The sequence below is a fragment of the Rhinopithecus roxellana genome, chromosome 17, assembly GCF_007565055.1.
Source record: "Rhinopithecus roxellana isolate Shanxi Qingling chromosome 17, ASM756505v1, whole genome shotgun sequence".
NCBI classification, from domain to species: Eukaryota; Metazoa; Chordata; class Mammalia; order Primates; family Cercopithecidae; genus Rhinopithecus; species Rhinopithecus roxellana.
The window spans coordinates 63,667,766-63,684,467 of record NC_044565.1 but is presented as its reverse complement, the minus strand read 5'-3'; the positions used below and the strand labels follow the sequence as shown (position 1 = coordinate 63,684,467).

At 53.9% G+C, this 16,702-nt stretch overlaps 2 protein-coding genes across 4 annotated transcripts in view; one reads left to right on the top strand and one right to left on the bottom strand.

Annotated features, from left to right (window-relative positions):
- Nucleotides 1–16,702, top strand: part of KLHL29 (kelch like family member 29) — a 320,072-nt gene that overhangs the window by 300,323 nt on the left and 3,047 nt on the right. For 2 of the 3 annotated variants that reach the window (XM_030920719.1, XM_030920720.1), the window contains 7 exons: nt 1,767–1,969; nt 3,367–3,626; nt 5,673–5,871; nt 6,001–6,183; nt 6,383–6,563; nt 13,639–13,832; nt 14,171–14,315. In XM_030920719.1, coding sequence (XP_030776579.1) covers nt 1,767–1,969; nt 3,367–3,626; nt 5,673–5,871; nt 6,001–6,183; nt 6,383–6,563; nt 13,639–13,832; nt 14,171–14,315 — 1,365 coding nt within the window. Of the gene's footprint in view, nt 1–1,766; nt 1,970–3,366; nt 3,627–5,672; nt 5,872–6,000; nt 6,184–6,382; nt 6,564–7,319; nt 7,702–13,638; nt 13,833–14,170; nt 14,316–16,702 lie in introns of those variants that run through there. The other variant, XM_030920721.1, reaches the window with a different exon arrangement.
- Nucleotides 1,041–16,702, bottom strand: part of ATAD2B (ATPase family AAA domain containing 2B) — a 229,435-nt gene continuing 213,773 nt past the window's right edge. The window contains exon 29 of the mRNA XM_030920718.1: nt 1,041–1,213. Coding sequence (XP_030776578.1) covers nt 1,190–1,213 — 24 coding nt within the window. The 3' untranslated portion in view covers nt 1,041–1,189. The remainder of the gene's footprint in view (nt 1,214–16,702) is intronic.

Genomic DNA, 16,702 nt, shown 5'->3' with positions numbered 1-16,702 from the left:
TTAGGAGTCACTCTGTGTTGCAGGGATTTGGAGGGGCCTCTGTGGAGCCCACACCTTGCCCCCTCTGCCTTCTGGACTAGCCCAGGGCTTGGAGGCAGAGGCCCCTTGGGGTCCTGGTGGGATGAGCTGTTGTGTGGGGACGGCCTACCGTGGCCGCCCTGGGAGGGAGCCTGGACGCTGGCTCTGTGGCAGGATTGCATCTCCCCCTCTCCTCCTGGCCATGCCTGTGCTGAGGCCCTGGGAGGGCGGTGCCTGACCTGAGAGAATGTCGCTCTAATGGTGGAGTTTCAGGTACTGCCATGTAGAGAAGAGTCTCGTGGGAAGGGCATTTTCCAGCCTCTGCCACAAAATCTCCACGGGAATTCAGACCTCATCTAGGTCCACCCTCTTGTTTTGCAGAAGAGGAGGCTGAGGGCCCGGGAGGCCAAGGCTGCCCACCTGTCGGTGGCAGAGCCCGGGCCCCCAGCGCCCCCAGCTCCCTGCCCTATGCTCTTTCCGCCCACCCACACACCCAGCAGCTGGGCTCTCTGCAGCCAGCCTGCTCGCTTGCTGGACACCTCGACAGCCCCACCGCCAGCCACAGGTGCGCGCAAGGGACCCATCACAAGCGTCTTGCCCTGTGGCCTCCTCGGAAGCAAGTGAGTGGACCACAGAGGTCCTTTCCCAGCCACGTAGCCGAGCCCAGCCCCAGGCAGGACCGGGCTCCGGGCAGGAAGCAAGGCTGCTCGGAGGAGCCAGGACAGGGCAGCCAAGCCGATGGCCTACGAGGCCGCCTCCGGACTCCCGACGTGCCGGGTGTTTTCACTGCTGCTGTCACTTATGTATCGGTGTCACTCTTGCTTCATCTTATCTGTTTCCTTCCAGGTCCAGCTTTAGGGGCGGCTGCCAGGCCTTAGGAGCCTTTGCAATGGTTTTGTATTCCTGTAGACACCAGATATAAACAGATTGATATATTTGTGTCCCTCCCCTGCTCCCCCCAGTTCCCCAGCCCGATGCACACTCTACACACAGGCCACTCTGACCTCTGACCCCGTGTTCCATGTGGCAGGAGGGCCCCGCCCCGGGCCAGGCCCCAGGTCATGGCTGCTGGCTGTCTGTGGCGGAAGTCCTTGGTTGTTTCCTCTCCCCTCCTCCCGGCTCTGACCATTCTGTCCGTCTATCTCGTCTTGTCCTCAGTTTCAAAGCAATGTCATGAAGGGCTTCCTTTCCATGCCTAAAAGGAAACAATATGTTTTTGGAAAGAGGTGGGGTTGGAGAAGGTTCTGGGGCAACTTGGGGCCCTCGGTCTTGGGGCGATCAGAGGATATCTCTGGATTGGCTGGGATCACAGCCAGTTGGGAGCCTCCCAAGCCTGGGTCACATTGGAGAATCTGCCACCCAAGGCAGGCAAGGCCGGGCTGGGATGCGTCGGCCTGCTTTGGTGGAGACGCCAGGGCCTGCAGTGGGCTGAACCGTATTGTTTCCCTTTGAGGCCAGTCCTGGTCCTCGTCCCCATCCATAGCTCATGCTTTTTGATTTGCATCTTTTTTTGCATGGACATGCCGAGTAGTGATAAGCAGGGTTTTCTGTTCTTTTGGGCGTCTCTGGTCAGACTCTTCTCTTTCAGATCCCGTGTCAGAGCATTAGGTTCAGGTGTGTCATTGCTGTGTCCTTTGAGTCCTAAAACCAAGGGCGTGACCAAGGTGTGCAGGGAGATCTAGCCCTGTGAGGAAGCGGCACGATGGCCGTGGGGCGGCAGGTAAGGACACCCTGGTCTCTGTTCCTAGGTCCGTGCAAGACAGCGGCCAGGGCGGCCGGGAGAAGTTGGAGCTCGTCCTGTCGAACCTGCAAGCAGACGTCCTGGAGTTGCTGCTGGAGTTTGTCTACACGGGCTCCCTGGTCATCGACTCGGCCAACGCCAAGACACTGCTGGAGGCAGCCAGCAAGTTCCAGTTCCACACCTTCTGCAAAGTCTGTGTGTCCTTTCTCGGTGAGCCCGGAGGCCATGTGTGTCGCTTGCGGGGAGGAGTGCAGATAGGCAGACAACTCCATAAACAGCAAGGACTGAGCGGGGAGGGCTGTGTGTGCATACCCGAAGCTCCCTCACATGTGGCTGGGTTTGGCAGGGCTGTTTTAAGATGGCAATTTGGATAACCACATGCAAAGGCTGTCTTTCCCTGGCATGAAATGAAGGGGATTCCGTGTCATTTCTCTGTAGGTGGGAGAGGCGCACTGTGCCCCGCCAGGCCTTGTGGGAACCAGCGGTACCATGAGGGCTGTGCACGTGATCTGCTTGTGGGGAGAGGCCGCTGCCCTGGCCTCACCGCCCTGTTCTCTAGACCCGGAACAAAGCAGCCCAAAGTTGCTTTCCCTTTACCGTATTCATGTCTGGGCCGCCCCAGATGTCTGCCCAGGCCTAGACATCTGAACTGTCCCTTGAGTACCCATGTCTGCTGCCCAGAATGGGGACTGAGTGTCAGGAACTCCCGGGGGGTCCCTGAGCCAAACAACATGCTGCCTTTACACTTGATGCTGCCCCGCATGGGCGACGGCAAGGTGAGGGAGGGACAAAGACGAAAGCCCCCAAAGAACCAGTGGCCTGGGGTGTGAAGTGCCGAGAGAAAGCCAGAGCCCGGCCTAGCGATGGGGCAGATCCGTGAGGACAGAGGGGCACCAGGCAGTCTCAAAGTGCCGGGAACCATGGCAGCGATGAGGCTCGCACACAGATAGGCCTCCAAGAACCCAGACACACCTAGGCTGGAAGAACTACTAGCATGAAGGGGGAAGAGTGTGAGGCCCTGGGAGGGACAGTATTGGGTAAACAGGGTATGGAGATGGCTCCCACCCCGGACCTAGCCACTAAGCCCAGGAGAGCTGGCCAGATGGACCCCAGAGCCTAGCGGGCCAGATTGGGTGGGGAGGTGCAAGAAGCTGGGAGGTGCATGAGGGGCACTATAGCTGACACAGCTTAACGAAGGAGTCTGGGACCGCAGACATGCCTGGCATCGAAGACATACAACATGGAAGATGCTGTAAGCCTCAGTGCTACCCTCAGCCTCAGCGACAGTGTGACTCCTGACCCCAGCCCAGGCCCAGGCTCTGAGCAGGACTCTCGCACTCCATGCCTCCCAGTCTCGGTCCTTCTGCCAGGACCTGTGCACACAGAGGGAGGCCCCTGGGAATCAGCATGAGATGGGGTAGGGGAGAACCCAGGAGAAGGATCGAAGGCTCCAGACACCCAGGAAGGGGGCCTGCAGGGACTCTGAATGCTGGAGGCAGGGTCCCTAGGATGTGGGTTCAGAGAAGGATCCAGGGTGACAGCGATGGGAACAGGTGGCAACTGCTTCCAGGGCCCTTGGCTCAGTGTTCCTGTGCTCTTGCCCCCAGAGAAGCAGCTGACGGCCAGCAACTGCCTGGGTGTGCTGGCCATGGCCGAGGCCATGCAGTGCAGCGAGCTCTACCACATGGCCAAGGCCTTCGCACTGCAGATCTTCCCCGAAGTGGCTGCCCAGGAGGAGATCCTCAGCATCTCCAAGGACGACTTCATCGCCTACGTCTCCAACGACAGCCTCAACACCAAGGCCGAGGAGCTGGTGTATGAGACGGTCATCAAGTGGATCAAGAAGGACCCCGCGACACGCACACAGGTGGGGCCTGCCCTGCCCCCGCCCCTTCTCTCTGGGTTTGGGCTCCCCCTGCGGCAATGGGGTCTGCATCAAGGATGAAGGAAGTGAACTTTCCTTGTCCTGCTCCCCCTGAGTGGCAGAGAGGAGAAGGGAGGGCAGAGAGATGAGAAACCAGTCACCAAAGAACCTCAAGGGCTGGCATTCCACCCCAAAGGAGACCTAAGTGGGCCAAGAGCCGCAGCACCTGCACTCTGCAGGAAGAAGTGGGTGCCTGAGCCAGGGGGCTCTGGGGCTCCTAGGAATGCAGACCCAGCTGGAGGAGCCCACACCTGCTTCAGTTGTTGAGGGGATGGACAGCCCCTGATGGACCAAATGGAAACCCCTGTACTCAGCAAGGGGGAGAATGTGAGGTCCTGGGGAGACTGTGTTGGGTAAACAGAAGATACAGAGAGGGCTCCTGCCCCAGACCTAGCCACTGAGCCCCGGAGAAAGGAGTCCTCAGATCAGGTGGGAAAGCAGGGTTTTTTTTCAGAGTAGGAAGTTAGAGGGGGCAGCTAATGACAGTGACAGCCACAATTCCCTGTGACTCCCAGATCTGTGTCTCGGGCTCAGAACCCTCTCCTGAGCTCCAGACCCCTCTGCTCAGTGGCCTTCTGGGCCTCTCCAGCAGAATGTCCCGCAGATCCATCTAATTCACCAAGCCCAAAGCCTACGCTTCTTCCTGTGCTCCTGATTTCAGCCACACCTGGTCCCCAAAACTGAAGCCTAGCTTCCTTCCTCCCCTTTAAGTGAATCGACTTCCCTCTCTCCATCGAGACCTTCCTCCTCTCGCCAGGATTACTGCAGCACCTCCTAAGTGGTTTCCCTGCCTCTGTCTTGCTCCCTCCAAATCCATTTTCCGCCCTCCAGCCTGAGCGTTCTCTCTAAAAGCACACTGAACATCTCATCCGTCTGCTCAAACCCCTCGTCAGTTGCCTCATCGACCCCACAGGGGAAACTGTGCGGTTCTTGTTGAGCATGAGCTGGCCTCCCCAGCCTCTCTCCTCTCACTTCTCCCTGTCTCCCTAAACGCCTCCTCAACAAAATCCTGTTGCATCTTGTAAGAATAAACCCCATACAATTCTCCAGACACACCATTCTCTTTCATTCTCTGACACCTCTACACAGGCTTCGAATGTCTGCCCTCCCCTCCACCTTGTGCCTGGCAGAAGTCTGTCCATTTTGCATACCCCATCCAGACGCCATTCCCTCTGCAAAACCTCTTACTCCTGCATCCACTACAAACCCTCACTAGACCCTCCTCTTGCCCCCCGTGAATTTTTTGTAGCAGATCCCCTTTAAACTGCCTACCCCTTGAGGTCAGAGACTGGGTCTCATTGGTCCTTGTACCCCCAGTGATGAGCTTCATGCCTGGCCTATGGTGGTCGCCAGTTACTCATGGGATGAAACGAAAGTAGAGTGATGAGCAGAGTTTCTTAGGAGGGGAGATTCAAGTGAGCCTGTGAAACCTCCTCAGTGCAGGGTGACAGTTTGAGGCTGTGGGACGTGGGACACCACTGAAAGAGTTTTTGGTGCTGGGGACACACAGGCTTCCACGGCTGGAACTTGGCAAGCTCAACAGTCGCCATCTCCTTGAAGCTTTCCTGGGTCCTCCCACCTGTTCCTGAGTCCTTGCCATACTCACGGCTCTTTAATAATCGTGTCTTCCTCATTTTAACCACCCCGCCCCTACCCCCAGTGGCCTGATCTGCAGCGGGGGTCCACAGCCCAGGGTGGAGTGCGAGAATGGGGTGCTGGGGGGATGAACAGGTGCTCCCACTCCTGCAGGGCTGGCTGCAGCCTGCCAGCCTCCCCTCCCCACCCCTGTGCTCCCTGCCCTCCCCTCCACACCTCCAGCTGACAGTACCTCCCTTTACCTCTGTCTAGGCTAGCAGAGCATCTACACTCCCAAGCCCGACACAGCCTGGAATTACACGTTCTTGTGCAGCCACACACCATTTCTTTCCTTCCAGGAGGTGGCTCTCTCTTGCTAGTCTAAGAAGATTCCATGTCTCCTTTACCCTGCAGTATGCAGCCGAGCTTCTGGCCGTGGTCCGCCTCCCCTTCATCCACCCCAGCTATCTGCTCAATGTGGTTGACAATGAAGAGCTGATCAAGTCATCAGAAGCCTGCCGGGACCTGGTGAACGAGGCCAAACGCTACCATATGCTGCCCCACGCCCGCCAGGAGATGCAGACACCCAGAACCCGGCCACGCCTCTCCGCAGGTTTGAAGGGGCACGCCCCGAACCTCCCCAGAAGCAGTGTCTTAGGCTCAGTGGTCCCAGTGAGGTGCGAGGCACAGATGCCGACAGTCTTCGGGTGTGTCCCAAGGGCGCCCATCCATGTCCCTGCAGGTGTGGCTGAGGTCATCGTCCTGGTTGGGGGCCGTCAGATGGTGGGGATGACCCAGCGCTCGCTGGTGGCCGTCACCTGCTGGAACCCACAGAACAACAAGTGGTACCCCTTAGCCTCGCTGCCCTTCTACGACCGCGAGTTCTTCAGTGTAGTGAGTGCCGGGGACAACATCTACCTCTCAGGTGAGGCCCCCCGGGGCTGGGGCGGGACCAGGCATGGGGATCCCAAGGAGACTGCTCCCCATGTCCGGGCCGAGGAAGGCTGCGGCCCAGAAGTGTCTACTTTGCAGATGAAGGCTTCCTCTGCCCCTGGGGCTGGGCTTGCCGACCCCAGGCCCCTCCTCACCCCGCCTGCTCTCTCTGCCTCCCACACTGCCTCCAGGTGGGATGGAATCAGGGGTGACGCTGGCTGATGTCTGGTGCTACATGTCCCTGCTTGATAACTGGAACCTCGTCTCCAGAATGACAGTCCCCCGCTGTCGGCACAATAGCCTCGTCTACGATGGGAAGATTTACACCCTCGGGGGACTTGGCGTGGCGGGCAACGTGGACCACGTGGAGAGGTATGAGGCCATGGTCAGGACAGGGGTATGCTCTGTGCTCACCAAGAACTGAAATCACATCACTGTACCTCCTGACACCCACTCAGTGGTGATGGAGCAGAGCCTGGACCATTCATAAGGGCAGTCATCCCAGGCTCTTCAATCATAGCACCGGGGGGCACCAGGGTGTGGGGTACAAGCAGGCGGGAGGGCATCTGTGTCACCTTTGCAGTCGCTGAGATGGGAGATGGGGCGCTTCTGTCCCGACAACCCATTTAGGTGTCAGACAAGCTGGAGGCCCAAGATCCAGTTGCAGAAGGCCTGGGATGAGCCAGACCCTCCCAGCCAGGCAGTCAGTGAACACCCTGCACATGAGCACCAGCCCAGAGACCACTGGGGTTTCGGGCAAAGCTGGAAGCAATGTTTAAAATGCGGGTCGTGCCGGTGGCAGTGCCTCCTTGTCCTGCCAAGCAGGAGTCCTACACCAGGGAGCTCCCTTCCTCCCTCCAGCCACACACACCAGGACATCTGTTCATAATACAGGGAAAGGCCACTGCACACAAACTAAGCAATTTAGGGAGCACATTCTGGCCAACCCTCTAGAACTTTCCAGAAGAAAAAAGCCAAAGGACCACGTGTGTGACCCTGCCCTCTGCTGGGAGTCCCCGGCTGGCTTCCTCCCGAGGCCATTGTGGAGGGTTAGATACAGGCATGAGGGGTGTGGGCTGAAGCGGGTGCTTCCAGGTGAGAATACAAAATCCTTTTCCCTTGAGCCAGGGAGACTGTTCTTACAGAGAACGGATGCCTGGGGGAAGAGCTCAGGAAGCTTCATCAGGCAGCAGAATGGAGGCTTAGTCCTGCTTTTGGAGAAACTAGTGCCTGGAGGGTAACCCATCAGGCTGACCTGGCCCAAAGCACAACCCAGGGAGACAGCTAAGATCGCCGGAGCCCTTCCTGCACTTGAGCCTACCACCCCCACCGCCACGTGCCACCAGAAAGCACATCTTCCCGTGGGACATCATGTTGCCTATGAAGCCACACATACCCCTCAATTTGTATTTTTCCCCCTTGGTGGCTAATTGGACACTTGACAAATGTTACAGCAAAGATGGCTTACAGAGTGAGACAGGCTCTGAATGCTCATTGTGGGCTTTTAACTCCCCCAAGTGGAGCCCAGAGACGGCTCAGTAACAACATTTAATTGTCATATTGATCTGGCAATCGTGGGCATTCCTGGGTGATGATGAGGATATTAGCGCTGTTGCTGGACCTGGGTTGGCCCCGGTGCTGGCGGCCTTCAGTGTGACCCACTGCCCAGCTATGCATACCCCAAGCATTCTGGAAGCATCCGCTTCCGATCATTTGTCATCCAATAATAAATACATGAAAAAGGAGACATTTTCTCTGTAGGAGTAAACTGAGCTGGATCCGTCATTCTGTCTTGCTTTTGTCAGCTATTTTTAATCTCCTAAGACACTGATTACTCATTTTGCAAACTTATACTTGTTGATAAATATAGAGATTTGTTCAAGGATCAAATGCACCAACTAAGCAGTGAGACAAGCTCAGCTTTTCTGGGGTCCTGGAGCAGTTCTGCAAGGCCCAGGGGTTGCCTGTTTGGGCCTTCCCTGGGGGGCGAGGCCTTCCTTCTGGCCGTGAAAGGTCAGCGTGGGCACAGTGTGAGCAAGACCACCCCGGGAGCCCCAAGAGATGATGGAGCCGTCCAGGACAAAAGGGTGCCCTGAAGGGCCCTGAGCCCTTCCTCAGCCCACCGGACTCTGCCAGCTGTCCTTGCAGGGGTAGTGCAGGCTTGAAGACCCCTGGGCAGTGTGCATGCAAGTTGGTTGGAGGGTGCAGGCGAAGGAGCACTCACTGCTTTCCAAGAAGTGTAGCTAGACCCCCTTCGGGTGAGTTGCTTTCTGTGGCACACAGTGGCAATGATGAGAAGTCAGGGTGACAGGAAGGTCAGGGTAATGGGGATAGACACGAGGGTGCTTTGTTCCCCAGGAAGCACTAATGGTACAAATGGCTATTATATTGATAATGAATGAGATATATGGTGCATTATAATTATATTACATTACGGTATTACAGAAATAGAGCAAGATTATATAATTATAGATTAAGACAACAGCGCAATAGACAAACCTGTATTATATCATTATATAAATAACTGGGTCTAATATTTTATAGCAATATATTGCAGTCGCTGTGGTTACTGGATAAATGATAGCAGAGCGCCTCACTCGGCGGGGTCATTTGCATGTCATTAGCATATCCTTCTCAAGCAGGAAGCTGACAGATTGAGCTGACGGGAGGGCTCATGGCTTGGCAATCAGCCACCTGGAATAACAAGCTCTCAGGAAATTCACATTTGGTGCGATGTGCCATCATACTGAAAGACTGAGGACTAACAGCCACATAATCTTCCACTGTCTCCCAGCTCCTTCTGCAGGAGCTCTTTGGAGCCCTGCCATATTGGCTTAAAAAGCAGATATCTGAACTTCTGACACTGTCCAAAAAGACACTTACTCCACTGCATATAAGCCACATATCATTCGTCTGGGGCTTAATTGAATCTGCCCCACTGCTGCCCTTTGAGACATTCCAGCCTCTTCTCAAATCCAAGTACAGAACTGGACATCCTATCACCCTCGCTCGGAGGCAGACGCACAGGCTCTGGGAGGCCAGCTTCCTGGGGCTCTGGGCTGTGACCGAGTTATGGCTGGTGCCCCAAGGAGGCTCACAGAAAGAAAGCAGGCCCCGTGTGCCTCCCAGGAAAGATGTGCTGGGGACAGACCCAACCCTGGTGGCACACCACGCCATGCCCAGGCCTCGAGTTGCGTCCAGGCACTCACCGAACAGTGAGCAGTGTAGTGGGTGGTAGATGTCCCCCGCTGGGAGGGCCTAAGTATGGAGGCAACTGGAGTTGGGAGAGCAGCCCCCAAGGAACCCAACAGAAACACTGAGGACCAATATTCCAACTTCCCCGTGAAGTAAGACCTCAGACCTCCCAGTGACCTGGCCAGGCTGCTGAACCCCAAGTCTGGTTTTCCCAGCAGCTGCCTCCTGTTGTCCTTTCTCCCCTGTCTTGTCTGGAACTCATATTCTGTCATTTCATCCTCTTCCTCTGCTGCTTTGTCCTGCACCCCACATCAGCAGATCTGTTCAATCCAACCGTTTGCCTTCTCGGCGCCCAGCCCTGGGGGCTGAATGCTGATGGAGGAAATCCCACTCCACAACACACTGGCCCCACCACACGGGAAGGGAAGGCCCCCATCTGCTACCGGCTCCTTCACGCTGCAAGGCAGCCTTTCTGGGTTTCCTTCTTCAGCACTTTCTCCCACTCTCAAGAGCAGTTATTTCCTGTCTTGACCTCTCTCCTCAGAGAGCTGACCCTACAGACTCCCCCACTACTTTGGTCAACTCTGACTCCTGCTTCACAGAGAAAATGGAGCCATCAGTCAAGAACTTGCTCACCTTCCTGTGATCACTCCTACAAATACAGCTACACTCGTGCCATCCTTGACTTCCTTTCTCCTGTGCAAATGGACTCCACATTCCCTCCACACTTTGGATTCCATTTGCATCCACCTCCTGGAAGCTTCCATCATCAGCTGTCCCCTCTCTTTCATATACATTTAATCTTTCATTATCCAGTTAGACTCCTTCCTATTTTAGCATGTACACACAATTAAACATTCCCCTTAAAAGTTAAAACAAGACCTGTTTTTCGCTGGCTCGTGAGATCTGAATGTTAAAATTACAGGAACTCTGAGCCAGTTGTTAACCACAAAAATTTAACAATTTCTAATTATTAAAAATTATGTACACAATATTAAAAACAAAGGTAATTCATACTCACAATTCATCAATTCCTAATTTTTTACTACATTTTACTACTCTCTTGGGCCTTGAGGTTTATATATGCCTACTGCACCTCTCCAGGGAGGAGATTCCAGAGAATGGTGGCCACAGCACATCTCTTTCCAACTCCATGTTCAGCAACGTCCCTATGGTAGCTTGAAATCAACCAAGTGGGAGGAGTGACATCGCAGAAACCAGCAAATGCTACAAACCATGACGTTTTCCCTAGAGAGCTGGCTGTTAAACATTCATCAGCATTCCATTGACCCCTCTCAGCTCTGGATTCTTTTCTACGTCCTACCTTCTGTGCCTCTTCACAGCTAAGTTTCTTCCAAAAGAAGTCTACACCCACGGTCTCCACTGACACAAATGGCTTCTGCACCTCTTGTTCCAGTTGAAGTGCCCTTGACTACAGAGCAGTGGCCTGCTGGAGATTCCATCCTCCATCCTTGAAGCCCTCGCCTTTGGGGGCATAGCCACTCACTCACTGTTGGGACCTTGGCTGCCCTCCGAGGATGCCTCTCAGCTCCCCTTTTAAAGGCTACATTTCCCCAGTTTGTCCTCAGCCCCCACGCACTTCACATCTCCCCAACGCACTCCTGAGCTTCCATTTCCAGCTTTGTGCCAAAGATCCCACAGCTGAATATTTAATCCACACCCAAATATCTGACTGTCTGCTGCACATCCCCAGTCTGTTGCCCATAATACTGTAAACTTCCTGTGAAAAAAACTGAAATCACCCTCCTCCCTCAACCTCCCCATCCCACCAGTCATGTCACCATCCACCAGTCTCCCAAGCCAGACCCTGAACCATTCTTGGCAACGGTCTTCTTTAGCACCAGCATCTCATCAATGAGCAGCCACACCCATTTGCCTCTCCTGTTCCCGTGTCCTCATACTCTTGTCATCCCTTGGTCCCAGCCACTGTCACATCTCACCAAGTTTCTTGTGCAGATTAGTCTAACTAGTCTCCCTGCTTCTGACCTCCTCACTCCAGGACATACTCCACCCTGCAGACACAGTGATCTCTCTAGAGGCCAAATTTGATCACATTATTTCCCTGCTTAAAACCTTCAGGACAGCAGGCACTGTGGCTCACATCTGTAATCCCAGCATTTTAGGAGGCCAAGGTGGGAGGATTGCTTAAGCTCAAGGGTTCAAGACCAGCCTGGGCAACATAGGGAGACCTCATCTCTATGAAAAATCAAAAAATTAGCCAGGCATGATGGTGCACACCTGTAGTCCCAGCTTGAATAGCACCTCTAGGAAGCTAATATGACCTATTGGAGCTGCTGGGTGCTCCCTGCCGTGTGCACCTTGGGTTTCTCGCCTTCAGACCACTCAGCATCCTGCATGTAATTGTTCTTTGTGTGTTTTATTTGGCTTACCTTCCTCATGAGGCCATAAGCGCCTTGAGGGCATGAATGGTGCTTCATCCAGCACGTTTCTCCAGTTTCCAGCCCAGAGCCTAGCTATAAAGCACATGCTCAGTGCAGCATTGCCAAATGCTTCCATACTATGGAAGCACCTTGACTGACAATGGGGTTATTTCCTGATAAACTCATTGTAAGTTGAAAATATTCTAAATCAAAAATACATCTAATACACCTGTCCTACTGAACATCATAGTTTAGCCAGCTTACCTTAAACATGCTCTGAACACTTACATTAGCCTACAGCTGGGCAAGAGCATCTAACACAAAGCCTATTTTATAATAAAATGTCAAATATCTCCTGGATTTTATTGAACACTGCACATTACATCAAAATTGCAATCGTTCTGCACCATCATAAAGTTGAAAAATCGTAAGTCGGGGACTGTCTGCACTCTAAATTCTCCCAAAATGCCACCTTTGCCTACTGCTCTCCCTTCACCTGTAATGCTTTCCCTGTGCCCACTCAGCTCTGCTTCCCATCCACCTAGCTAGTAGCTTATTCACCCTTCAAGGCCCAGCCTGGTTATCGGCACCTCTAGGAAGCTAATATGACCTATTGGAGCTGCTGGGTGCTCCCTGCCGTGTGCACCTTGGGTTTCTCGCCTTCAGACCATTCAGCATCCTGCATGTAATTGTTCTTTGTGTGTTTTATTTGGCTTGCCTTCCTCATGAGGCCATAAACGCCTTGAGGGCATGAATGGTGCTTCATCCAGCACGTTTCTCCAGTTTCCAGCCCAGGGCCTAGCTATAAAGCACATGCTCAGTGCAGCATTGCCAAATGCTTCCATACTATGGAAGCACCTTGACTGACAATGGGGTTATTTCCTGATAAACTCATTGTAAGTTGAAAATATTCTAAATCAAAAATACATCTAATACACCTGTCCTACTGAACATCATAGTTTAGCCAGCTTACCTTAAACATGCTCTGAACACTTACATTAGCCTACAGCTGGGCAAGAGCATCTAACACAAAGCCTATTTTATAATAAAATGTCAAATATCTCCTGGATTTTATTGAACACTGCACATTACATCAAAATTGCAATCGTTCTGCACCATCATAAAGTTGAAAAATCGTAAGTCGGGGACTGTCTGCACTCTAAATTCTCCCAAAATGCCACCTTTGCCTACTGCTCTCCCTTCACCTGTAATGCTTTCCCTGTGCCCACTCAGCTCTGCTTCCCATCCACCTAGCTAGTAGCTTATTCACCCTTCAAGGCCCAGCCTGGTTATCGGCACCTCTAGGAAGCTAATATGACCTATTGGAGCTGCTGGGTGCTCCCTGCCGTGTGCACCTTGGGTTTCTCGCCTTCAGACCATTCAGCATCCTGCATGTAATTGTTCTTTGTGTGTTTTATTTGGCTTGCCTTCCTCATGAGGCCATAAACGCCTTGAGGGCATGAATGGTGCTTCATCCAGCACGTTTCTCCAGTTTCCAGCCCAGGGCCTAGCTATAAAGCACATGCTCAGTGCAGCATTGCCAAATGCAAGGGCAGGATTGAGCTGGATAGAGGAGGGGAGCACTGTGTGAGCAAAGGGGTGGAGACAGGAGTTCTGCACAGAGGCTGCCACAGACAGAAAGAGCCCACTGATGTTCCAGAGGAAGGCTGAGAGAGCTAATTTGGACCAGACCCTACAAGGCCTTGAGTGTCTCATCACAGTATGTGATCTCAGGCTATGCTGGCCATGCTGAGGGCGAGGAGCAGATGGTAGTCTGCTGCCCTTGCTTGTGACCTCTGCCCTGCACAAGGTCCATCTTGACCCTGGGCTCTTTTTCTCCTCTCCTGCAGGTATGACACCATCACAAACCAATGGGAGGCCGTGGCCCCTCTGCCCAAGGCAGTGCACTCTGCCGCAGCCACAGTGTGTGGTGGCAAAATCTACGTGTTTGGTGGGGTGAATGAGGCAGGCCGAGCTGCCGGTGTCCTCCAGTCTTACGTTCCTCAGACCAACACGTGGAGCTTCATCGAGTCCCCAATGATTGGTGAGAACCAGTGATGTCCTCAGCCCAGGGCCAGGGTCGCACCCCTGCCTCGCTGATTTGTTCAGTATCCATGCCCAGAAGTCAGGCTAAGCCCAACAGCTCTGCAGACCCAGATCTAGAGGGTGGCAGGAGTTGCTGCGCCCCCAGCTCAGGTGTCTGGAGAAGGGCGAGTGAGTCAAGGCTCCAGGTTCCCCTGGGCCCCGGACCTGTCTCCAGGCCAATCAGTCACTTTTTGGAAGTCTTTCCAGCTTCCTTCCCTGGAGGGTCTGCTGGGAAAGAAAAGGAGAGGGAAGTCCGAGACAAGATGCCATGACCTGCCTGCTCTGCTCTTCTCACAGACAACAAGTATGCCCCCGCTGTCACGCTCAATGGCTTCGTTTTCATCCTGGGCGGGGCTTATGCCAGAGCCACCACCATCTACGACCCTGAGAAAGGAAACATTAAGGCGGGCCCAAACATGAACCACTCTCGCCAGTTCTGCAGGTGAGGGGCTGTGGCACCTTGGTTAGGACTGGGACGGAGGAGCGGGAGGAGGAGGGGTGTGACCACAATGATTTCCCACCATTCAGTGACCATAATGATTCCCAGGCCCAGAGCAGTGGCCCTCCCCATCCAACCACAGGAGTGGGCATTAGCCCAGACCAATAGGGTGGAGCACCCAGAGCAGCCCACAGCAGCCTCTGGCCCAGGAGCCTATCCCCGGGCCTCCAGCTGACCCCAGCTCCAGCAGAAGTGAACTATTTCCTGAAGGCATCAAGGCTACCCTGCTCTCAGTGAGAGGTGAGGTCTGCTTCCCCCAGGACCACCTGCCCCATCACAGATGGGAGGCAGTGCCAGGCCAGAGCTGTGTGATGCCCTACAGGGACAAGTGACTTCTTAGGGGAATACTCTGACAGCATGAATGATTCTGATGGCCTTGGGAGCTGTGCTTGGGGCTCAGAGTCCCAAAGGCTGACTGGGCAAAAGCATACACAAACCTGCCCCTGCAGGCAGAGAAGGTAGAGGGCCAAGTGTGGCTCGGTCCCCAGGCTTCCTGGCCCTGTGGCAATGAGACACCAGTCCCTGCTCTTCCAACCCCATCCTTTCCTAGACTAAGAGGAATAAGGAATAAGAATCGGCCCCAAGGCCGGGCACAGTGGCTCACGTCTGTAATCCCAGCACTTTGGGAGGCCGAGGTGGGTGGATCACTTTAGATCAGGAGTTCGAGAACAGCCTGGCCAACATGGTAAAACCCCGACTCTACTAAAAATACAAAAATTTGCCGAGCGTGGTGGTGTGTGCCTGTAATCCCAGCTACTCAGGAGGCTGAGGCAGGAGAATCGCTTGAACCTGGGAGGCGGAGGTTGCAGTGAGCCGAGATCATGCCACAGCACTCCAGCCTGGGTGACAGAATGAGACTCTGTCTAAAAAAAGAAAAGGGAGGGGCCTCAGAAACCCCATTGTCAGGACTCCCATAGTAGACGCTTCCTGAAGACATCTTGTGCCTGTGCAGAGGTAACTGCAGAATCTTCAGTGTGGAAATAGCATGAAGTACTTACTGAGTGCCCATTGTTTGTGTAGCATAGCTAGAAAAGATATAACCTACTACTAGCACGTCAGTGACCTTGGACACATCCCTTCCCCTCTCTGGGGAAGTTCTGTCTGTGAAACAGGCGGTTGGACCAGACAACTGCTAAGCTCCTGCTGGACTGAGATTTTACAATTCCTGAGCCATACTTCCATGCCACATACCCTAATGGTGGCAGTGTGCAGAGCACAGTCTGACTGCCCTGTCCACTGATGCAGACAACTGGAGCATTACACTCCACTTGGGAGGATGCCTGCACCTTCTCTGAGACTAGAAATGAATGGGAAACGGCCAGGTGTGGTGGCTCATGCCTGTAATCCCAGCACTTTGGGAGGCCGAGGTGGATGATTCACAAGGTCAGGAGTTTGAGAACAGCCTGGCCAACATGGTGAAACCCCATCTCTAATAACAATACAAAAATTAGCTGGGGTGGTGACACATGCCTGTAATCCCAGCTACTTGGGAGGCTAAGGCAGGAGAATCGCTTGAACCCAGGAGGTGGAGGTTGCAGTGAGATTGCACCATTGCACTCCAGCCTGAGCAACAAGAGCGAAACTCCGTATCAAAAAAAAAAAAAAAAAAAAACAGAGGCTGGGTGCGGTGGCTCATGCCTGTAATCCCAGCACTTTGGGAGGCCGAGGTGGATGGATCACAAGGTCAGGAGTTCAAGACCAGCCTGACCAACATGGTGAACCCGTCTCTACTAAAAATACAAAAATTAGCCAGGTGTGGTGGCAGTCACCTGTAATCCCAGCTACACAGGAGGCTGAGGCAGGAGAATTGCTTGAACCCGGGAGGCAGAGGTTGCAGTAAGCCAAGATCGCACCACTGCACTCCAGCCTGAGTGACAGAGCATGACTCCATCTCAAAAAAAAAAAAAAAAAAAAAAAAAAAAGAATGGGAAAGACTTAATGGCAAATGGGAGAGTTAAGCTGGGTCTTGCAAGAGAATCAGGGAATAGGTGCACCACAGAAGGAAAATATGAGGGCCCCAGATGGCATGACACTAAGGGAGAGAAGACTAGAAGCTCCAGGGTCTGGTAAGAAGTCCCTCTTTAAGACATTTCAGAGGCCGGGCGCGGTGGCTCAAGCCTGTAATCCCAGCGCTTTGGGAGGCCGAGACGGGCGGATCACGAGGTCAGAAGATCGAGACCATCCTGGCTAACATGGTGAAACCCCGTCTCTACTAAAAAATACAAAAAACTAGCCGGGTGAGGTGGCGGGCGCCTGTAGTCCCAGCTACTCGGGAGGCTGAGGCAGGAGAATGGCGTAAACCCGGGAGGCGGAGCTTGCAGTGAGCTGAG